Raw genomic sequence first — 24,746 nt, forward strand, 5'->3', positions numbered from 1 at the left:
CCAGCAATATGTATGACCCAGTTGTGAACTACTGTAGGGTACAATGAGGAGAAAGAGAAGTACAGTAGTACATCATGTTACGAAACCCTCTGGTTCATAGCTGTCAACTTTTCCCTTTTCTTGTGAGGAATCCTATTCGGAATAAGGGAATTTCCCTTTAAAAAAGGGAAACGTTGACAGCTATGCTCTGGTTATGTAAATTTTACGTTATGAAAGTGGCAACAAAGAACTCTGCATTACATCCATATTTAGCTCTAGTTAATGCATGAAGGGGTTAAGATCAGAGAGTAAGCTGTTCTGCCAGAATTAACTAGCTCACACACCCCTCATCTTGGGAGAAGGGGTTACTGAAGGCCTGTTTATCTCTCTCCATAGCAGCTACATTTCTCTGGTCCTTCCTCCTCTCAACTTCTGGGGAAATAAGCCATCTGAAAAGTGTGATAAGGGGAGAAGATGGAGAGGTGGAGAAAAAGCTCTGTGGCCTTCCCTTATCTGTGCCTATTCAAGCTTCCTCCCTCCCTCCAAAAAACAACACAGAACCACCCAGCATTGACACAGAAGCCACATGCCACACAAGCCACCTTGACAGGAGGACTGCCATCACGTGATTCCCGGCCCTGGCAGGTTTCCTCCTATATAAGGCAAAGCTGGGTCGCTCATTCGCTCCCGGTGTCCCTGCCTGGAAGCCGAGGTCGATGTCGAGCGGGAACGGGGAAGGAGCCTTCAAGCGGTCCCGGCCCGCCAGCCCGGGCGACGGCTTCCACACGCCGGAGAAGCGCGTCTCCGTCTGCCGCGCCCCGGATCCCCGCGGGAGTCACCCGCGGGACTGGGGCATCGAGCAGGTGTGCGAATTCCTGCGAAGCAGCGGCTCCGAAGACCCGGAGTTGGTGCGCTACTTGCGAGGTAAGGGGGGGGGGCGGGACGAGCGGGACCGGAGAGCCGCTTCGCCTGCGCAGGCTCGTTGCGCCGGGAAGACTATAGTCATCTTTCAAGCCGCCGTCGTCGTCCTCCTCTTCGTTGTAGCCTGACTGAGGCGACGCTGCTGCTGCTGCTGCTGTTTCCTCTCGAGCGATTCCCGCTTCCTGACCCCGTGAGGAGAGGAGGTTATGAAGCGGATTGCAGAGCCGGGGCATAACGGGCTCCGTCGCCTGAGGGCGGGCTTGGCTAGTCGTGGCAGGATGGCTTGTTCCGAAGTCAATGGTCATAGGGTTGTTGTTGTTTTATTGTTATTAATTGAATTTATATACCACTCTATACTCAGAGCAGTTCACAAAATAAAATCAAGATATAAAGCCGCAAAATACGTAATAAAAATAAAAACGGCAACTCAATAACCCCCCCAAACCCCCACATTTTAAAAGGGCTGTGTCTTAAGTCTACTCGGGAGTAAGGTCTAAGTGTGTTTAGGGTTGCTGCCTTAAATCCCCTTTTCCTTTTAACTTGGGTTGTATTTATTTATTTGATTTATACGCCACCCTTCCTCCCAAAGGAGGAGCACTTCTTTCTCAAACAAGCCTTTTAGCTAAAAAGGATTGCAAGCCACCCCAGTCTGACTCAAATAACTCTACTCTGGCCTTTTGTCTTTCCAACAGGGAGGTAGACCCACCTGTTTGCCCTCTGGCACAGAGCCCCTGCTCTGCTTTGTTACCTTAATGACCCATCTTTAGCTGTCCATTGGCAGTACAGGAATCTTTGTGCATTAACCAGCATTGATATGTTCTGTCTCTACTTGTAATGTTCTCAAAAAATAAGGAAATAACATCAGAGGCACATATTCTAGTGGGGGAAAGATATATGCACCAAGTATGTATCAGAGGATCGCCAAAGCATGTGCCATCAGGACACAACATCAAAGCTAGAAGTCAGGTCATTCATTTATTCAGATCCAAAAATCTCCCACATTACTTTTCATGCATGCACTTTTGGGTTGGGGCAACTGGCTAAAATGTTTTAAAATATTTTGAAGGGTTCTAATTTTGGTTCCTCTGTTTTCTTTTTGTTGGGTTGATGTTGGTTAAATGTTTAGTTGGGGTTGGCAGTTATTTTAATTTGGGTATAACTGTAAACTGTTTATTATTGTTATTATGTTATTAGGAGGCTAATTAGGTTAGTTACCTTATGCCCAGTGCAAAATATTTCAGGTTGCACCAAAGCATACTTGCAGAAAAGAAATACTGGCAACTCTTCATGTGAAAGTAGGAATGAATACTGGCTAGTGGTGGTTACAGAACTTCCACTACCCCCTATTTGTCTAAGTAATACCAAATACAGTGGTACCTCTACTTACGTACACCTCTGGTTACGTATCCTTTGGGATATTCACGCAGAAAATCCGGAAGCATTTTTTCTGGGTTTTGCCATGCGTGCATGCGCAGAAGCCCTCTACCGCACCATGCGCATGCGCAGAACAGGCACCTACAGTAGTGAAAACCTTGGGATCTGACTGGAGCTCCAGAACGTATCCCGTCCGCACCTGGAGGTACCACGGTAAAGCTTCTACTGATGATATGATTCTATAACATATTAGATACAGCTGTAGGGCCATCTAGTCCAATCCCCTGCCATGCAGGAAACATACCGTATTTTTCGCCCTATAGGACGCACTTTTTCCCCTCCAAAAATGAAGGGGAAATGTGTGTGCGTCCTATGGGACGAATGCAGGCTTTCGCTGAAGCCTGGAGAGTGAGAGGGGTCGGTGCGCACTGACCCCTCTCGCTCTACAGGCTTCAGGAAGCTATCCGCAAGCCTCGCTCACCCGGCGGGAGGTCCCGCCGGGCGCGCTAGGCTCGGGGCGGCAGCCTGCAGCCCGAAGCACAGGGGCGCTGTGGAGCACGCTCCGTGCTTCGGGCAGATGTCCGCAAGCCTCGCGCACCCGGCGGGAGGTCCTGCCGGGTGCGCAAGGTTTGGGGCGGCAGCCTGCAGCCCAAAGCACGGGGCGTGCTGCGGAGCACACCCCGTGCTTCCAGCAGATGTCCGCAAGCCTCGCTGTACACCGGGCTCGCAAGGCTTGCAGGCAGCAGCCTGTTCTGGGGGCTGGGGTCGGGGGAAGCTCGGGCTTCCCCCGCGCCAGCCCCACGCCTGGGGGGAAAATAAATTTTTTTTCTTTATTTCCCTCCCCAAAAAACTAGGTGCGTCCTATGGGGCGGTGCGTCCTATGGGGCGAAAAATATGGTAATTAAAGCATCCATGACAGATGGCCATCCAACCTCTGCTTAAAAACTTCCCATGAAGGCAAGTCCACCTTGTAATTGGAGTAATTGCCTGGTAAAGGGTGTGATGCACAGTGGGCGGCAGCTGGATAGGGAAAACAGGAAAATTCAATGGTGCTACATTCTAAGCTGTCTTTCCACTCATAAAATACTTCTCTGGACCCAATAATTCAGAATAACACAGTTGCTTAACGTTTCTCATTTTTCTAGTGATTTTCATTTGTCATCTGCCCTGAAAATTTTTAATTATCAAGAATTTCAGAAACATAAATATTAAGAGTAACAAAACAAGCTAACTGTTGTCTCCTTAATTCCTCAGGAAAAAAATTTCCTGGTTCAACTTTATTTTACCTCACTGAATCAGAACTTGAAGAAATGGGAATTGGGTAAGGGAAACTTAAATCTATTGACGTTTGAATTTGGCTGCAATCCTATATTTACTTCCCTGGGAATTTAGTGGGACATACTTCTGAATAGTCATACATAGGATTGGACTGTTTGTGTTTCTAATTCCAAATGGATCATTGCTATATTTAGTGCCTACCTTGAGCTTTGTACATTTGCTAAAGAAATACAGGTTAGTGACCCTGATCTTTTATCAGCAGAGGAGGAGTGAAGCTGCCTCGATTTCAACAGTGGTTCACATTAATCTGCAGTTCTGTTGTAACGAAGATTTAATGTGACATGCAAACCAAGCCAGTGTGTAAAGCATTTTAATGAAATCAGGAAACTGAAACAGGACTTGAACTTGCCATATTGTGTTACATAATTATTGCAACATTAATCATCATAACAATGGATGTTACTTTTCTTCTCTGCGATCTCACACTTGACAGATGTCACTAAAACTGTATTGAAAGAATACCTTTAATATTACCATAACACCTCTATTCATACACAATTTATGAAAAACACCTTTTTACACAGAGGGCTACTGGAATATTGTGCAGTTTTTGGTAATCAAACATATTTGTTGTTTATGATGCAGAAATGCACCCCTTCCAGACAGATTTATGGCACTGCATAACATGCTAAGGTTTAGTGAGATGGCACAGGTTTCCAGAGAGCTGCTTATAGCCACTTTCTCCTCCAAAATTCTTTTTGTTGCCATGCTGTCATAAGTCAAAATTTTGCTTAGCATGTAATCCAGATCAGGGCGCATGGTTAACCTCTCTACTCCCTAACTATTTGCTGGTGGTTAGTTAGGTGAGAGGTTAACCATGAGCCCTGGTTTGGATTACATGCTAAGCAAAATCTTTGCTTAGGCCATCGTGGTACAACAGCAAAAAGGACTGGGAAGGAGTAAAGAAACTGTGAGGTTCTCTGCAGTAGCCTGCATTTTTGCACACTCTCATTAAACAAGGTTTACCTTTGCATGTTGTTTAGATGAGCTTTCCTAGACAAAACCACCATCAAATTAATGAAGCAAATATATGTTGGTGACTGTGTGTGCAGAAACAGATGCACAAATAATGGAGCCTGTACATGAAAATGGTGTATAGTCATCTTCTTTTCTACCACAATGGCAAATATTGAGCACAGATTATATCTTGGAGAAAGTATGTTTTAAAACCACTACAGTTTGACATCTGAATAAATCTTCATGGAATTGGTAGAGTTTAAGAGTATTATTGAAACCTTATCTTTAACGCTGGAGGGTCCAGCGGTCCGCCTGACCCCGTGGGCAGAGGGGAGAAACTACTCCAGAGACGTCTTGGTCGGAGAAAAGAGATTTATTTGGAAAAACAGCATGCTGGGGCAACCAGCAGAATAGCTTCTGCAAAACTGGCTGCACCAAAGTACACATCAGCAAACTCTCTTATACTTAGAAAACACCCTTCCTTTCTTAAACTCCCCCAAAACCTTCTCCAATCAACTGGCAAGCTTTCAACTTATTTCCTTATATGGCATATAGGTATTTGGCTAGCTAAGCCCCCCTCCCTCCCCTGTTTGTGTGTTCTTCTTCTCTTGCGTTACTGCAGCAGGAAGCATGTGCAGAAAACGGCCCCTTGCCCTGTCTGACCAAATACGGTAAACAGATGCAGTTTCTGCTTAGCTGGCAAGCACAGGAAATGGCCTCTTACAAATTTAGCAATATTGCTGCTGTTTGCTAGCGACTGCAAAGCAAGATTAAGAGAGGATTTACTTAGGAATTTACTCAGGTACAAGGTACAAAGTGCAACCCCTATACCTCTCCCTTCATTATGGTCCAGATCTTTTGAAGATCTTTTACTGAAAACTTTAAAAAATGCTTGCAGTGAACAGTAGCAATTAACTTAATATTAGCGTCCACTACATTATTTAATAAAATATGGAATGGTCAACTTATACTTGATAACTTTCAGGACCGGAGTGAGACTGAAGCTTCTGAATTGTCTGAGCAAACTGGGACAAAGGCATGTTGACATAATGAAGGTGAGAGAAGCATTTGCACTAATCTGAAAGCAATGTTAGTCTATTTTTGAAGGTGGTATTGAGCTATCTGCTTTTTTTCTCGATTGGGATCGGTTTTCCTTCTCCTAGATCAACTACATTCCCAGGTTGATGAGGTCCATCTGCCCCTCACTTCCCTCTACATCATGTGCAGTATCCAGCTTCTTGACTGTTGGACCTGTTGGTCTTGCCGCTAAATCTGCCGGAGCTCATCTTGGCATACAGGGGCAGCCATATATGCTTTTTGTTATCCAGTGATTGTCCCAACTTTGTGTATAGCGAAAGCAAGTTAAAGCTAAAGCATTTTCTTCTGCTGCTTTTCATATATCTGCAATAGTTTTACATTTTGTTTTACATCTTCCAGGTATTTAATGACCCGATTCATGGTCACATTGAAATGCATCCCCTTCTTGTTCTGATCATTGACACACCTCAATTTCAGCGTCTAAGATACATTAAACAATTGGGTGGCACTTATTATGTTTTCCCAGGAGCATCGCACAACCGTTTTGAACATTCCCTTGGGTAAGGCACAAGTTCTTTTTGCAGATCTCTGTTTTTCTTGAACTGGTATACGCCACCACTCAGGTTACTGCAGACTGGTTGTGCCTCTGAACATGAGTAACTGCATTTTCATTGAATTCCACAGTAACCTATCGTAAAACAAAAACCCTGCTACTTGTAACAGGGAGTCCTTGGAGCACACCACAATCGCCTAACCTTTACTTTCTTAGGTTCAGATCGGGGTCACAAGCAAGAGACTTCAGAGCAGGACATAGAAGCAAAATAGCAGCCAGTAGGCCTGATCTTTATTTTTGCAACAAGACTTTCCACTACAGTAGTACCTCGGGTTAAGTACTTAATTCGTTCCTGAGGTCCGTACTTAACCTGAAACTGTTCTTAACCTGAAGCACCACTTTAGCTAATGGGGCCTCCTGCTGCTGCTGCACCGCCGGAGCACGATTTCTGTTCTCATCCTGAAGCAAAGTTCTTAACCTGAAGCACTATTTCTGGGTTAGCGGAGTCTGTAACCTGAAGCGTATGTAACCCGAGATACCACTGTACTACAAAGATGAAGCAGACAGAATTCCTGATCAGTGGGTTACATCAGTATTTCAAAGTTTCCCATAATACATATTGGGATACATCACTGTCCCTGTCACTCAAATATAGTCTTTCACACTTACTCCAACACAGTACAAAGGAAAGTATTTACAGTTTCCAGGTCCCTGAGTCAAGTCAAATACACCCCTTTGTCTTGAGGCTTCATCCCACTATGGGGTGGTTAGGCATTGTGATTGAGATGATTATCTGTCTGAAACCCTTGGGGCAGAATATCACCAGTCATGACTCCTTGGGAAGGCCCTGCAGACTCACTTCATTTATTATGAATTTCTAAAGTTAGCCCATTGAGCCAGTCCATAGATAGAGGCTTCATTAGGGAAAGCGTTCCTTGGTTTTAGAACGGTTTCAGTTTAAGAAAGAACTTCCAGAACAGATTAAGTTCATAAACCAAGGTGCCACTGTATGTTGCTGTTTTCTCTTAACACTAGAGGATTTCATTTGACAGGTGAAAGGCAGGGAAATGTGTGTGAGTGAATGGTTTGTTAATGTCTCTGCCTGTGGTGGTGGTGGGGAGGTCTCTCACCCCCCCTTCCAATTTCCTAGTAACATATTTCCATATCTTTAAAAGTTAGAAGTGCCCTTCATCTCATATGCTGGTGTGTTCAATATTTGGTTTCATGGGGCTGTAGGCTCACCAAACCCAAAGTCAACTAATAAGCAGATTTTCCGACACTGAGTTTTCCTACTAAAACTCACGAATGAAAATAAATGCTATTTGCTTAGAAAGAGCTGTTTCCTTCCTTCCTTCCTTCCTTCCTTCCTTCCTTCCTTCCTTCCTTTGAATGCACTTCACTGGTGGATAGAGAGGTTTGCTGATGTGGAATTCTTCCTTACCATCCCAAGTGACTGTAACTTTAAAAAAAAATAAAAAAATTAAGGCAGCATTTTATGAAATTTGCAGGCATAGTAAGAGAGGAAGTTTAGTTGCATTTCCTCCCCTAGCTTATTTTAAGCAATTTCAGCCAAAGAGATGTTTTTTTCTCCAGTCTTAGCACTAAGCATCACAGCACTGAAATCAGAGATGGACCACAGCCTGCCTTTTAAGAGTACAAAGCAGCTCCCCCCCCCTTCACTCCAGTGCTGGTGGGGGTGGGGAAAGGCTGCCTTTTAACTTCCACAGATCCTTCTCTGCAGAGTAAAAAAGCAGCCTTTATGGTCATTCTACCCTAGTGCTGGGAATGCTGATTTTGTATGTGTGCACATTTATACCTGCGTGTTTGTGTGTGAGTGTATGTTTGAGTTTTGGACTGCATGTGTGAGAGAATGAAAATGTGTGCTATGTCCTGTATGTCAAGTGAATGTGGGTGTTTGTGGGTGGTATGCGTGCATACCTTGGTCAAAGCCATCACTGGCATGTGGGCCTTGGAGATGTGGCTGACCAGCAATGTGGTCCTTGGATATAGGTTTGCAGTTCACAAGCTAAGTAAGTTTAGTGGTATTTCACAATATATAATGTGGGGCAAGTATTTATTTTATTTATAAAACAAAGAACTGGAGAACTGAACCTTTTACCTTCTTGCAACAGGGTCTGCCATCTAGCAGGCCGTTTGATCGAGGCACTGCAGAAGCGACAACCAGAGTTGGACATCAACCATAGGGATATTTTGTGTGTTCAGATCGCTGGTCTTTGTCATGATTTGGGTAAGCCACTTCCCAAATATCTTAATGAAGTGATTGGTGCATGCTAGGTAAATAAAAGTACTATGCCATTCTAAAATATTTAGATAGGAGCTGGATTTGGGGCAGGTGATTTTTGCTGTGAAGTATTGGTTTAAACTTTTAAGTTTCTAAACTAAGGACAAGATTAACCTAACCAGCCCTGTCCGTGGAAGGCCTGCTCAAGGTCTTCCTCTTGTGCAACAGACCTGCCCCTCCTTTCTTTCCCCACATATCTCCCCACCACAAAAAAGCATTGGCTCTGGAGGAGTTGGGAGAACCCCCATAACACTGCATGAAGGAGGAGGCATCATTCTTTCTGGCTAGCTGGAATCTTGCACAAATATAATGTTTGGAAGAGTATGGCACTGAATTTTATCCTAGGATATTTGCAGAACAGCGTCCTCTTGTTTGAACTGCCATGTGCTCTTTGAACATGTTCCATCTCCAGCTGAGGTGATGTGTGAGAAGGCCTTCTCAGTGATACCACCCAGGTCCTGCAACAAATTACCCTCAGAGGTTGACTTCCTCTCTCTCTGTTTTCTAGGGCCAATAAGAGACACTAATATTCCAGTGGGAATTTGCTTAGAATTCTTAAAAATGTTACCTACTCCATGATTTATATTTTGTTTTTATATTTCTTGTGTGGTTGTTAGAAACTCTGGGGGAAGCACAAAGGGTAGCCTGGTCTAATGGACTGAAAGTTTAGTCTCTGGCTTGGTATTACAAAATGGTTTTATTATGGTTAAAAAAAATACCAGAATATACTGAAGATGTGTGTCTGTGCATCTGTCCACACGCACGCACGCACGCACGCATACACACAAACGTTTGCCACACAAATGAATTGCATAATTCTTATCTTCAGGTCATGGACCATTTTCACACATGTATGATGGAAGGTTCATCCCTCGTGTTTGTCCAGGAACTGCATGGAAGGTGGGTATGCAACCAGTTAATACTGCCTTCTTTTTTAAAGAGAAAGCTGCCTTGCCTAAAAATATGTTAACCACATTTAACAATTATAGTATTAGACCCAGACATTTCCTGAAGTTTTTTGTGTTTTTTTTAAAAAGTTACCATATTGGTGAAATATAGTCACTAAAATTCCTACTGTTTATCTACCACTCTCTTCTGCCTTAGTCAGACCCCACCTGGAGCACTGTGTCTAGTTCTGGGGGTTGAGGGAGTTGGGTATGTTTAGCCTGGAGAAGAGGAGACTGAGAGACAGTATGATAGCCATCTTCAATTAACTGAATAGCTGTCACATGGGACATGGAGCAAGCTTGATTTCTGTTGCTTTAGCGGGTCGGACCTGAACCATTTGATTCAAATTACAAGAAAGAAGATTCTGACTAAACATGGAATGGACTCACTCAGAAAGTGGTGAAGTTCATTGGAGGTTTCTAAACAGGTTGCATGACCATCTGTCGGTGATTGTTTACCTGCTTTGCAAGAAGTTGGACTAGATGGCCCTTGGGGTTCCTTCAACCCTACAATTATTTGAATTTTCTCAGTCCTTTCTTCTCACAGAGATTATGTTCCATTAACCTTTCTAGGGTCTTCTTTCAGTGGCCTCTCTGCTTTGTTTGCTGTTCTAAGTACTTTCTATTTTCAGCCATCTCAGGTTATTGAACATTCCATTGCTTATCAAGAATTAGTGATTTCAGCAGCTGAGCTGCAGCAAGAATGTGAAACTAGGAAACAACTCTTCTCCCCCCTGCTGGTATTTGTTTGCTATTGCAGCAGTGGGAGATCCAGCATTATGCTTGAATGAGGGAACCTGATTTAAAGAAACTCTGGCTTCTTTAACAAGCTAGTTAAATTTGCTTTTTATGGCACTTTAAATATTCTGTTTTAAACCAGAATCCCTGGATAAAATCTGACATTAAGCTGGGATTTTGCAGAAGTGAAAATGAACTCTGTTCAAGCTCCTGTGAGGGGAGCAGGAGCACACACACACACAATGCTTTGCTTCAGGCTCATCCACCTGACATTAAACCATGGCGTAATGTTGTCTTAATGTTTTTGTATACAGTTATGATGGCTTGTTTTGACAGCATATGCTTTGATTAATAATAATTAAAACCTCCTTTTTTGCAGCATGAAGATGCTTCTGTTAAGATGTTTGAACACTTGATTGATTCCAATGATCTAAGACTAGTCTTGGAGTATTATGGTCTCAAGCTGGATGAAGATATAGACTTTATCAAAGAGCAGATAGCAGGACCCATTAAGACTGAAAAAAGCAGTAGTTCAGTAAGTCTTCTGCTTTGTAAATACTGTGCAATTTAATGGAATATAATGCTTAATAGCATCTTTTTTGAAGGAAAATTGACAGGTGTTGCATGTGGGAGATTCCTTTTTTTATTTTTTGAACCATTGGTTGTTGAGCTTTTTATAGATCTTGAAAGAGGGGCCATAGTTCAACAGCAAAGCATATGCTTTGTGTTCAGAAGGTTCCACTCTGTTCTACCATTTCCAGTTCAAAAATGCACGGCAGCAGAGCTGGTTAATGCTTCTGCATGAGGCTTTGGAGAATCGTTATGCGTTAGGGTAGATCAAAGAATGATCTGAGCTGCTTCATACTTCATGCAATTCTGTGCATGTCTATGCAGATACAAGTATTGCTGAGTAAGCTTGCAAAAGACAGAGGTGCATCTAATGGTTCCCTTCCTTTTGGATGAAGGGAATATTTGCAAGTGACACAATAATAGGTGACCCTGCAGTTTATCTTGGAGAGCAGCAAAAGGCGCACCATTTGCTTATCCTGATATTTGGATAAAAGTGAATTTTTATTCAATAAATATTTTTCTGTGAACAACTTTTAAAGAGTTAACTTCACAAAGTGATGTACAAGTATAAAAATGGCAGCCACCAAAATAATGCAGAATATGTTAAAAACAGCCAAACTTTTTACAGTAATCATCTTTAAAAGCCACCACAAACGCAAGCGCACTATAAATCAAATAGTAATACTGTTTGTGCAGCCCAGTTCAAATTAACTGTTAAAAGTGACTGAGGGGAAAATGGGTTTCCAGGGTTGGATTCAAAATATAAAGCTGGAGTTTGCCTAATATCACATGGAATTGAATTTCCTAAATGTGCTGCTGTGGCCAACAATGTCCTGTTCCGTGTGCTTGCCAATCTGATTGAAACCAGTTGTCCAGGAAGGAGTAGTACTACTTAGACCCAAACCAGACAATTGACTGATAAGAATACCATGGTCAACAGTTCAGGAGAACCAATAGGACTGTGCTCCTTGCATTCATATTCCAGTGTACGTTAATTACCTGGCTCGCCAAGGTTGTTTCCATCACAAAACTAGGCTGTGATTATTAGCTCCACCAATTTTTATCTCTTATTAGTAAAGTATTGGCAGTTATCAATTAATCTGTTCCAGCATGTGCAAAGAGTTCTTAGAACCCTGCTTCCTTGCCAGTTTGGTGCTCAGAGTAGATTGCTATATTGTAATGTATTATTTGCTTTTGGGTATTTCCACCCCTTTCTCCAGTGGCCTTACCATGGGCGACCTGAAAAAAAAGGCTTTCTTTATGAGATAGTGGCCAACAAAACAAATGGCATCGATGTTGATAAATGGGATTACTTTGCCAGGTATGGACTTTGCTCATTTTAAAGCGTTTGGAAGATTTCTGTTATAGAGAAACAATAATGGAAATATTTTACCTATAAAGTGACAAACCAATTAATGGAAGATCTTAATGGTCCAACTTAAATGGGATATATATCTATCATTAAGAACTCTTTATCTTTAAATACTATATGGTATCATACTATATAAACCGTATGCTAAGTATGTTGGTTAACTTTGTATTTTGTTATATTGAAAACTAATAAAAATACATGAAAAAATATTTCTAAGTGAGAGAGTCATGTGTACAGTATGAGCAGGATATAGACTATGAATGAGGAACCTGTGTCACACCAGATGTTGTACTCCAGCTCCCATCAACCTCAGCCAGGATGGCCAATGGTTGGGGATGGTTCAGCAACATCTGGAGGGCCCAGGTCCCCCACCTCTCATATAGAGAGATACCTAGCCCAGGTATTTCTCCGTGTACATGTACTCCATGTACTTTCTATGATTTTATTCTATGGTCTTGTGTTGTTGTAAGCCGCTGTGATATATTTTTATGATGCAGGGCATATGAATACTTTTTATAAATAAATTCAGTATCTATAAGCAGCTGCTGGGGGTGACCTCTACAAAATTTGGGGCAAGGCAGCACCATATGCTAATGATACCCAGCTGTTTTTCTGTAACATATGAACCAAGAGAAGTCATGCATGTTTAAAATCGGTGCCTGGGCTAGATGAGGGCTGGATGGAAACCCTATGGATGGGCTGTTCAGCAGTTCTGATGGGTTTGCATTCCCTCTGGGGCTGCTCCTAGATCCATTGCTGTCACTAGAGGCTCAAGTGACCTCTGTAGCTCATGGTGCCCACTACCAACTTCGGTAGGTTTACAAACTACAACTGTTTCTGGATGAGGAGAAGAAGCAATCCTTGTTGGAGATAGCAACCACTCCCTGGAATACTCTGCTTTGGGCAATTCAAAAGGTAGAGATCATAATGGCCCTTGAACAACTTTTCCGAACATGTTTCCTATGTTTTCCTGGACTCTGTCTGACTCTTAGTTTTTAATTTTTTTGCTTTGTGAAATACAGCTGTGTTCTGTTTTTATCCCATGTTTGTATTTTTGTTGTTTTTATGGAAACCACTAACATTTAGCAATATTTTTCAAACTAAACAGTGACTTCGTTCTCTGGTTTAAGGCTCTTGGTTTTTCCAGGAGAATTCTAAGCCAAACTATGGCTTAGTGCAGCAGAACAGCCAGGGAGGAGCAAAGCAGTGGCAGGTTCATGCTAAACCATAATTTGTCTGAAGATAATTGCAGTTGCTATTATGGAAGTGTGTCTGGAGATTATATATCTGTATTTTGGGAATGTGAAAAAATAGAATCCTTTGGCAATTGATTTTTAAATTATTAATACATTGAGTAAATTGCTGGATATATAGTCTCAAAGAATCCCCTGAGAGTCCTTTTACATTATTTAAAGGTGAGGTCCCCAGTGGAGACATCTTCCTGATCCCTCCCCCTAATTTTAAAATGTCCCCCCCCCCAATTCGTAATTGAATGACCTTACCTCCTGCCTGTTTCTGGAATATATTTAGGGATTGTCACCATCTTGGAATCCAGAACAACTTTGATCATGTACGCTACATTACATTTGCTCGTGTCTGTGAATTTGAGGGAAAGAAGCATATTTGTACCCGTAAGAAGGTAAGCTTTCTTGAGGAAAGTAGAGAATGCCAACTAAAATAATGTTGGAAGCTTGAAAAACTTGCCGTCAAATTTTTGTCTATTTCGGTTTTCTATCCCCCGCCCCCTTTTTTCAGGGAAACACTGTCTCATTTTGTTGTTACTCAGTGTTGAGAGGCAAATTAACCTGAAAGCTAATGTTTACAAAAAGCCACCCAGTGAGCTTAATGACTGTGGGTCTTATGAGTCCAGATGGAGATAAACTTGCAGTCTACTAGGTAAAGGTAAAGGTACCCCTGCCTGTATGGGCCAGTCGTGACCGACTCTAGGGTTGGTCGCTCACCTCGCTCAAGAGGCCGTGAGCCGGCGCCGTCCGAAGACACTTCCGGGTCACGTGGCCAGCGTGACGAAGCTGCACTGGCGAGCCAGCACCAGCGCCGCACACGGAAACGCCGTTTACCTTCCCGCTATAAAGCGGTACCTATTTATCTACTTGCACTTAGGGGTGCTTTTGAACTGCTAGGTGGGCAGGAGCTGGGACCGAAAGACGGGAGCTCACCCCGCCGCGGGGATTCGAACCGCTGACCTTGCGATCAGCAAGTCCTAGGCACTGAGGTTTTACCCACAGCGCCACCCGCGTCCACTGCAGCAGTCTACTAGTGCTGCATAAATTGAGAAGTGCACCTCCAAGTGAATAGGAGGCAATGCAATATAGATTTTCTCTGCTGTTTGAGAACAGAAAGTTTGAGGAAAAAACTGAATTTTGGGAGCACGAAGCCATTACCTTTCATCTCAACCAGCCTCACTACATGTAGGGAGTATATAGGCTTACTATAGCATATGGTTGACCATGTGGTGATGGGTTGGAGTCGCGTGTTTAAGGGCCATAAATTAGAACATAAAAAGAATCCTGCTGGATCAGACTAAAAGTATGTTGAATTCAACCTTACGTTCTTGCCATAGCCAGCCAGATGCCTGTGGGAAGCCCACAAGGAGGACATGAGCAGAACAACATTCCCCTGCTTGTCATATGCAGAGACTGGTTTTTAGAGGCATACTGCTTCTGATAATAGAGTTAATATAGCCATCATGACTATCAGTTTAGAGAAAGTGGGTAGTAGGGAAGGTTTGGGTTATCATGGAAGGCAGGTACAAATCGTCGCAGTCTATTCTCTCTAGTTCCAGCATTAATCCTCATGCATTTGGTTGCTCTTCCACTGTGCTCCCTGGTCTATGCAAGTCAAGTCTCAAGCAAGGCAGAGTGCTTAAAAGCTCTCTTCACTCCGGGTCTGCTTAGCGTTGCCCATCGCAAAATGAGCTTTTAAGCTCTCTGCTTTGTTTGCTGGGCAAGGCCCACTCAGCACACAGGCTGTGGAAGATTCTGGGGCGCTCTCAAGAGATAATCTGACTTCCTGCGAGATCTGACACGAGCATGCATAATCTTCCAGAGCTGGCATGTCGAACAGGCCTTGCCCAGCAAGTTAGACAGAGAGCTTAAGAGCTCTTTTCAAACCTGGTAACCAAAACGGCCCAGCACAAAATGAGCTTTTAAGGTCTTGGCCTTGGTTGCTGGGCAAGGTCTGTTCAACACACTGGCTCTCTGAATCCTGGGGATGCTGTCTCTCACCCGCTTGCTGCAAGGCAGCTCCAAGGGTTGGCTGGCTATATGTGTGCGTAAGATAAGGGATTACTGTATATTCATTAAACAGAACAAAAAGGAAATGTAACCCCACAAGCTTGTAGAAGGCAATGCTCAGTCCAGAAGCAAGGGTATCATCCACCAATTATTAGCATTCTGCTCTCATGAATGTAAAGAATAATCTTATCTCAAGGATCCTGTGTTTCATGCACTGCTCCACTTTCAAGGAGCCCCCATGAGGCCTCTCCACATAAGCAGAAAGTAATCTTAATTGCAAAAATGATTACTCTAGTGTTCTGGAATACATTTTTATATTTCTTGTGTATGGATTATTTAGAAGGGTCTAATTATTTCTGTGTCCAGGAACCTTTTTTATTTTATCCCTAGTTGTTCAGCAACAAACAACCAATTTGAGGAATTAAAGTACAAGTCTTGGAACTGTGGTTTTAATATAAAAGATGAATAAAATGCTTTTTATCTTGGACTTTAGGAGGCTGGAAATTTGTATGAGATGTTCCACACACGGATTTGCCTGCACCGCCAAGCCTACCAACATAAAATTAGCAACATCATTGAAATTATGTAAGTAAGTGCATGTTGATATGCCCTAGACAGGGCAGTATCCAAATAAATCCTAGCCAATCTTATGTTAGTTGATTAATTACATTTGTATGAGCTTGCATATTAATTCATTTTAATAATATATGACTGAAGAAGGCATGCTTCTTTTAAAATGGTGCTTGTCAGCTACAAATGATTTTTAAAGAAGTGTTGCCTGATTTATTTAGGGGTGTATTTTAATTCAACCAATTTGAATTTAATTAATTTTAAAAAATTAATATTAAGCAATTGATCAATTAAAGGTTGTAGCCCTAGTTCTGGAGTGTCTCATTGAGAAACTCTGTTGAATGTCCCTGTCCTTCTCCTTAATCGTTTTTCAAAGTGGATTTTGATGACTAGAAAAAGTTATATGGTTTAATTTTTTTTCAACTTTGGTGTTTTTGTATTACTCTTTTTTAGCCATAGAAATAAATTTCCAAAGCCATTGTGAAATCTTTGATCTGGAGTTAATATTGAAATTATAGATTCTTCCTCATTTGTGTTGCATGTTTCATATCAGGATTACAGATGCCCTTTTGAAAGCTAACCCACATATCATCATAAAGGGCTCTGGAGGGGAAGAGTACAATATCGCTACAGCACGAGAAGACATGGAAGCCTACACTAAGCTAACAGGTATGGGCTTATTGGACTGACACCTAAATTCTAATTGCATCAATTTTGGAAGCATTTCTGTCGGTACCATTTTGTTATGGCGCTTAAATGAAACATAGTGCATTGCTTTATGTAAATGAATTATATATTCTGCTGTGTGCATATGAAGGAAGTGAAGTCTTTCTGTCACTAGGTTTGAAGAAGTAATAATTTATTTATAGTATAAGAAACGGATTTGTTCCCATGCTTAACATCTCTCCAGAAAACTAGGATTAGGTATTGCAAACTTGCAGCATTTCTCTCCCTATTTATAAATTGCACATTCTGTGTGTAGAAGATGAGTATAAAGGATGGCTAAAGGAAATCCCTACAGATGGTACAGGCCTCTGATGCATGCCAAAAAACCCCTCTTATCTATGTATGTTTATAGGATTGCAGTCCTGCCCCCACCTTCCCCCCCCAAAAAACCCTGGAGGGGATCAAGGACTGAGCTTGTGCACAAGAGAAAGCAGCACGTAGAAGTGAGCTTTCACTTTCCAGAGTTGGGAATTATGCTGAAGGGAAGCAAGTGGCAGAACTATCAAGGGTGAGGCCTATGGCCACACATTTTCCAAACTTCCCCCTCTCCTAGTTTAAATTATTAAAGGGGTCGTTTGTGAAAGAGAAAAATAAAAATTGCCTCCTCTTTTTCCCTGCCTCTCTCTTTACCCCTCTGTAAGCCGTTAAGGAGCTTATCAACTTTGTTTAATTTGAATAGGTTGATATATGACCACGTATGCAAATTCTCTTTTTGATTTATTGCTCCTGTAAAATCTTGTTAGGATGGGTGTGTATTGGATGGTGTTGATTCAGAACTGAAACCAACATTTCTTGTTCAGTACTCCTGTTGTCTCGGGCTAGTGAGAATCTTGGAGCCAATGTGACTGAGTATAAGCAAAGGAGGAGGAGGAAGGCAGGATAAAACGGAAAGCAATGGAGAAAAGGAAAGGAAGCTATGAGGGATGTATAGATTTCTGGTTACTAGTGCTGAGCCCAGGTTTTTGGAGGTTCTTGGACAAGATGCCCTCAATGTACCCCTCTACCTCAGGAAGTATGTCCCTTCACTCCAATGATGGCAGCTGCTCCTCTGCCTCATCATTGCTAGCTGCCTGTTTGCTGGCCAGAGGAAACCAATGAGCAAGCAGGCCATGGCAGTTACTACTACTCTTTCTTCCCACCGTTGTAATAATAAGAACAAGAACAAGAACAAGATAGATAGATAGATAGATAGATAGATAGATAATTCCCTTCCATCTGGCTGGGTGCTGGCTTTCCCCAGCCACTCTGGGCAGCATCTAACAGAGGACTAAAAACACAATAAAAGATCAAACATTAAAAACTTCCCTAAACAGGGCTGCCTTCAGATGCCTTCTAAAAGTCAGATAGTTTGATCTCAGTCAGATACTTTGACCTCAGTGTCTGGGCTGAACGATGGGAGTGGAGATGCTCCTTGTTCATCTCCTCCACTTTGGAGCAATATGCAGATGAACAAGCAGGAAATTGTCGGGGGGGGGGGTGTCATTGAGAGGTGCCCAATCTTGCCAACCCTTACACTGGACATGCCAGTTTTCACAGAGCCTTAAGAAATGCTTGTTTGAAAGTCCAGCATTTTGCCCTTGACCCTTCTCACCTTTCTAATCCCAGTTGTGTGGTAATTAAAGTGTTATTTACTTGTAAAGTGGGACGTGGGTGGCACTGTGGTCTAAACCACAGAGCCTAGGACTTGCCGATTGGAAGGTTGGCAGTTCAAATCCTTCCGACAGGGTGAGCTCCTGTTGTTCAATACGAACTCCTGCCCACCTAGCAGTTCGACATCAAAGTGCAAGTAGATAAATAGGTACCGCTCTGGCGGGAAGGTAAACGGTGTTTCCATGCGCTGCTCTGGTTCGCCAGAAGTGGCTTAGTCATTCTGGCCACATGACCACTGTCTGCGGAGAAACGCTGGCTCCCTCGGCCTATAGAGCAAGATGAGCGCCGCAACTCCAGAGTCATCCGTGACTGGACCTAATGGTCAGGGGTACCTTTACCTTTACCTTACTTGTAAATTAGTGTCAGATGCTTCTAGCTGTGCTCTTCTTTACTGCTGTGTATAGACATTGCACAAAACCTGGTTGTTTAGGAAGGTCTTCAGCTCAAAAAACAGACTCGTCTTGTTAGGACTATGTTAGGGCTGCTTTCCTTTGTACTCTTTTGGTTTATGAGTGGACATTTTTGATGTGTTTTTTAAAATGTTATTTCCTGATTTGGTTTCATTTTATGCGCATTTTACCATAAGCTACTTTGAGGTTGTTGGGCTTTGATTTGTTTGAGGATATAATCATTTTTCAAAAATGTTACCTTCTGGTGCCTTTCATTTACTGCCAAAGCAGTTAGAGAAGAGACCCACAGAACTATATCTTAACCCTGTTGAGACACAGCAGAATCTGACTGTTGAATTGAATATGGTCTTGTGAGTTTCGTTTTGCAGATATGTAAAAGATCATTTCCAGCTGACTACCATTATAATAGCATAAAAAACATTTCTTAAATTCTGACACATAATACATGTTTCAATTATGCAAAAGAAAAGCTGGCTTTAATGACTTGATTTGTTTAATACTGGCAGATGAGATCTTCTTAAGAATTCTTCATTCTGATGAGCCCAACCTCAAAGAAGCTCGGGAAATTTTATGTAAAATAGAGCAGCGTGACCTGTATAAGTACCTGGGAGAGACTCAGCCCCCAGAGGGCAAGGAAATTACGAAGGTGGGCACAGTTTCTCAAATTACATTGGTTAGTTAACTCTGCTAGCTTGTTAAGTGTGGTTAAGTACTTGTTAAGTACTGATTTTTTCAGTACCAATTTGCTTATCTCTGGCTTCTATATCTCTCTTTACACACACACACACACACACACACACACACACACCACCTCTCTCTCTGTGTGTGTGTGTCCTTCACAGATCACTAATCTCTCCCCTACTCCCCTATCTTGCCACAAATGCCTTGCAAAAGCCTGCCTGAGCAGGTGCACGGTCCATGAAGTGCCTGGGGAGGCATCTCTGTCACTTCTCTCTCCAGCCACGCCACAATGCAGAAACAACAACTTCCACTTTCTAGACTGAAAAGAACCTTTGGAAAAGCCCACACCTTCTTTGCCAGCACAAGCTGACTAGTCATGATGCAACTGAGGGCAACATCCTTGTTGCATTTCTCTCCTGCTCCCACATCCAAGCTGCAGAAAAGTCCACTGGAGGCTGGGAAAAGGCTGTTCTTGCCTGTCCTTCCCTATCACATGGGCATCCTGCATGAAGTGAGTGAGGAAGGCATCCGCACTGCTCCTTCCCCTCAACAACAATAGTAATAATAAATTCTTACCTGTACCCCGGTCATCTGACCGGGGTGCCCCAGCTACTTTAGCTTTCAACATAATAAAAGCACGGCAAAATATTGAACATTTATCAACAATAATAAAATGTTACAGCTTTCTTTCCTTTCTCTCTAATGGATAACTAATTTTGCCTTAGTCTGCCTGAAGAGAAGCTGTGACAGCATTAAAAGTCATCACTACTGATTGTCATGGTATGGTGATATCAAATACCTTATTTGTCACATTGTACAGTGCAGGAGAGAGAAAATTATTTTGAAAATTAATCATCAGTTTCTGAGAGTATGATTCAAATACAGTGATTCAAATACACAAAAAAGTAAAAGGTTTTATGCCCTGCAGGAACGGTGTAGTAAGATGGCTGAAGAAATTGCCAAGTCCCAGCCCACTACATTATCTCACAAGCCTGGATTAAAGCCTGAAGACTTTATTGTTGATGTAAGAATGATCTCTTTAAATGTTCATTTTAAATGATTTTATTTCTTAATATATGTGCCTACAATGTACTTTAGTACATTTTTATTTTTGACTTGCCTCTGTGAAGGTTATCAACATGAATTATGGAATGAAAAAGAAGAACCCTGTCAATAACGTGGGTTTCTACTCAAAGTATAACCGCGAGAAGGCATTCAAAATTTCTAAAGAACAAGTAAGTAAGGTGGGGGGGGGGAGAAGGAGTTTCTGCCTGTTTTATTACAATAGCTTTTTAAAGAGTATCTGAATGCATGTGAAAATGACTACAGAATTGCATGGCAATAGTAGCAACCAAGTTCTAATATCACCTGCTATGTAAGTGGTAATTGAATGCAAGTGGTTTTAAGGTAAAATTCCCCCGTGCAAACATTCTTGTAACTGAATGGTGCTGCTGAGAAATTTGTTGAACTTTTTCTGACAAGGTGATAAAATTAAGTGTATGTGACTTCTTTTTCCTTCTGTCTTAAGGTTTCAAAGCTCTTACCAGAAAAATTTGAAGAGCAGCAAATCAGGGTTTATTGTAAGACAGCAGATGAAATCTGTGATGCTAGAAAATATTTCGTTCAGTGGTGTATAGACAAAAATTTCACTAAACCACAGGTAAGAAAGGTTTAACATTTAGCAGGTGCATCTCAGTGTAGAATCATAGAATTGTAGAGTTGTAAGGGACCCTGCGTATCATCTAGTCCAATGCAGTAATATGCAGCTATTCCATACGGGGATTGAACCTGCAACTTTGGCGTTCTCAGCACCACACTCTAACCAACTGAGCTATGAGATTCAGATCTACCTCATTCTCTGTATTCCTTTTGTTCATCACCTGTTCATTCTTCCATAGTCTCCTCTATCACCAACCCATTATTACTTCTGCACATTATGAACACAAGGGACTTGAGAATTCTAAAAATCTCAGAAATCTCATTGGAGGACAATCTAGCCTTTATGGTATACATTCTAAAACAACTGTAATACTACCACTAACTAGAAGTTTTGTATCTGTTTATTAAGTTCCTTGCAAATGATGAGTACATAAAATTTGTTGAGAGGCGACTACCACAAATAAATGGGGTACAGCATGACAGTGGGAAAGGGCAGCGCAAGAATGTTTTTCTTGTAATATGATGTGTAAAAAGGCTCCAATAAGTGTCTTGCTCCACTTGTCAAGAAGATGACAGAATGTATTGACTGTTAATTTCCAGTGCACAATTGAACTTTTCTTCATTTTGATGCTTTGATAGGATGGTGATATTGTTGCCCCTGAACTTACACCACCAATGAAAGCAGACTGCAATGTACACAGAGATGACGAAAAGCATGATTCAAAGGCCAGAAGGAGACTTGTATTGCCTTGAACAGCTTTAATATCTGTGGTTTGATTATGCTTTGTATAAGAAGGTTGTGTTATAAAAAAATGTAAACGTAGAAAGAAAAGTAGTAGTGGAAAATGTCAGTCTTAGCTCAAATGAGTTAAAATTCCATTTGTTGTAGATTTCACATGGACATTTTGATGACCGGCAATGTTCTTATTTTGTTAATCTAAATGTGTGCCGGTGAAGACAGGTCTACTTATAAAAACAGGTTGTTAATAATAATAATAATAATAATAATAATAATAATAATAATAATAATAATAATTATTCATACCCCGCCCATCTGGCAGCCTCCAACAAAGTATTAAAATACAATAGGTTGTATCCAATGTAAGTCCTATTAAGAGTAGAACCGCTGAAATTAATGGACATGGCTAATATAGCTCCATTAATTTCAGTGAGTTTGCGCTGAGTACAACTTAGTTGGATAAAATTCAAAAGCTTTTGGGGAAAAACATAAAAGAAGGGACAAGCCTATGCTATTTGCCTATCTTCTGTTTATGATAAAAGTGGTTATCCTACTGTTCTTTCCCCTCAAATCATGATAGAGTCAGTATATATTCATTTAGAGCTAAACATGCCTTGGCACAATCAAGGATATACTATTTTATAAAGTTAATTTTTTAACTTCAATGCTTACCTTTTATATAATCCAACAAAATACTTGCAGTACCAAAATAATCAATTATTGAATGTATCCTAGCCATTAAGCACTAGGTAGAGAGGAAATGAGCTGGTTTGTATAGAGAGGCAAACAGCTGTTAAGAATCAGAAGCAAATTTCAGACTAGGGAGTTTTGCCTGTTATGTTTCAAACCGATTTGAATGTATTTTTAATCTCTCATATTTCCACAGATTTGTTGTCTTTGTATGGAATAGTATATATTGTTCATTAAAAATTTTTTTTGGGAGAAACACAGTTTTATGATGTGGCACTTTATGCTGACAGAAAATGGGTTTGTGTGTGAGAAGTGTGCTGTTAAATGTGAGAACAGAGAGTTTCTGAAGCTTCATTTAACAAACCTAAGGCTCAGAAGAAATGTATACACCATTTAAGAACTATGAATTGGGACAGAGAGAATGGCTGCTCGTTGCAGAAGGGACTACAGCAAAGGTACCTACTGTAGGAAGCTGGAAAGCCACTTTCACCATCAACCCCCCGGTGTCTCTTTCTGTACTGAGCAGATTTACAGGGCCATTGCAGGGGGAGTTGAATCCCACTCCCTTCACCAGCAGGATCTGCTCAAAGGAATGTTGGATCCATGCCAGTATTTAAAATGAAGCTGTGTCATGGAATTTTCTTAAAACTTAGGGCTGAAAAATTAAACATTTAGGGCATTATCAGGTGCTCTGTTGAATTTACTCCCAGCACATGGCACCTGAATCTAGAATTATTTCACCAGAACACGCTTTCACCCAACACGCTTTCACACGAGCAGAGAGCTGTTCAGAAATATCCAACATTTCTAGTGCTGCAGTCAGAGTACGAGTAGCTAACCTGTGACCTTCCAGATATCAGTGAACTGCAACTGCTATAATCCCTGACTGTTTGCCATGTCTGGTGCTGATGTGAATTGGGAGTCCCAAAAACATCTAGACTAGACTATGCAAGAAGAGACCTAAAACTGAGTGGCTCAATTGTTTGAGCTCCGTAAAATGGGATTAAAAGGGAGCTGCTTGCATCCTGAGCTTTCGTTTTGACATTAAATTGCTTCATAAAAATGGGTTAAGGTAACGTACATAGAGCTATTTTCTCCAAAGCTATATTCAATTGTCAGACTGGTTAGAATTATAATTATATATTTTGTGTGCCTGTATATTAATCTTTTTTCCTGTGCTTATCAGTAATAAAACCCCTGATCTTTATTGAATTTTTGCAACAGGGTGCCCCCTTAACATGCAGGAGGAGGAGGAGGAGGACCCAGAACCCAGGTGTGCCTGCCCTTATATAGACATTTTAAATTGCCTGCCCTGGAGTCCAAGACCACCCCCAGAAACATCATACATACATCACAGAAGGGGTGTAGCTCAACACCCCCCCCCAGACACATCATACCTACATCACAGAAAGGGGTGGTCTACAACAGAAATCTGAGTATGTTTACCAGAAATCTGAGTGCGTACTTAGTTCCTGAGCCAGGTCACAGGCTCACCCTATTCATACACAGATATACCCTTAAGACAGGATTTGTGAAGGAAAAGACAATGGGTAGGCTTTTCCATTTTCCTTTGCAGAGAAAACATTTGGTCAGTTTGGGAGCCAAAATGGCTTAATGGCTGTTTTCCTGTGCTGCTTCAGACATTTGGTTTATTTATGTACGTGTTTGCTTTGTACATTTGTGTGTGTGTGTGTGTGTGTGTGTGTGTGTGTATCTTTATTTTTATTTTATTTTTTCAAACCCCCCCTTTGGGGCTATAATTTTTTCTTAAAAAAATTCTTTGCCCCACAAAATGTTAACGTAGTATGTTGGAAATGGATGCCTTTGTGTAAATCTGAAAAGTCTTGCATGTCAGGCCCCTTAAGGCTATTTGCAACTGTAGCAGTGCACATAGCTGAACATAGGATATCACATAAAAATAACACACGTTGCATTTTGTTACTAAATTACTTGTGGCATTCTAGCACTTTGGGAGAAACATTTTCTCCATAGTGGTCTATGCTTTACATTTAGCAGGAAGGTCCACCAATGACTGAAAAATGCAGTTTGTTTTGTTTCTGCTTTTTTGTGTGTTCCCAAGTGTCAAAGTTAGTTCTCTGGACTCACACCTCCAACATACCCACAGCAACACCTCCTGGTGAATCCCCTTAGGGCTTTCATCTTGACCATGTCGCCTTGTCCCTGGCATAGGTTTGGACATTTCGTGAGAGAGATGTCTTTGCCTTTCTATGGGATTGCATTTTTATTATTATTGGCATTTGTCTTGCACTCTAGGAAA

General features: G+C 41.6%; 1 protein-coding gene across 1 annotated transcript; it reads left to right on the forward strand.

Annotated features, from left to right (window-relative positions):
• The first annotated feature begins 283 nt into the window (after positions 1-283).
• LOC128416300 (deoxynucleoside triphosphate triphosphohydrolase SAMHD1-like) lies at positions 284-22,013 on the forward strand. Its single transcript, XM_053393889.1, has 16 exons — positions 284-903; positions 3,529-3,595; positions 5,555-5,624; positions 6,007-6,167; positions 8,293-8,408; positions 9,292-9,362; positions 10,527-10,682; positions 11,938-12,038; positions 13,620-13,728; positions 15,837-15,928; positions 16,467-16,582; positions 19,206-19,345; positions 20,309-20,404; positions 20,511-20,615; positions 20,909-21,040; positions 21,679-22,013. Exons 1-16 carry the CDS (start codon positions 696-698, stop codon positions 21,790-21,792), a joined length of 1,854 nt encoding a protein of 617 aa, XP_053249864.1. The 5' UTR covers positions 284-695; the 3' UTR covers positions 21,793-22,013.
• Positions 22,014-24,746: the final 2,733 nt, after the last annotated feature.

This window comes from Podarcis raffonei, chromosome 6 (assembly GCF_027172205.1).
Source record: "Podarcis raffonei isolate rPodRaf1 chromosome 6, rPodRaf1.pri, whole genome shotgun sequence".
Classification (NCBI taxonomy): domain Eukaryota; kingdom Metazoa; phylum Chordata; class Lepidosauria; order Squamata; family Lacertidae; genus Podarcis; species Podarcis raffonei.

What these genes read in the sequence shown, in the direction of transcription:
- LOC128416300 (XM_053393889.1), top strand. Translation starts at nt 696, where the DNA reads ATGTCGAGCGGGAACGGGGAAGGAGCCTTCAAGCGGTCCCGGCCCGCC. An exon ending in GGCATGTTGACATAATGAAG is followed by an intron (nt 5,625 to 6,006) that starts GTGAGAGAAGCA and finishes TACATCTTCCAG; the next exon opens with GTATTTAATGACCCGATTCA. An exon ending in AAAATTTCACTAAACCACAG is followed by an intron (nt 21,041 to 21,678) that starts GTAAGAAAGGTT and finishes ATGCTTTGATAG; the next exon opens with GATGGTGATATTGTTGCCCC.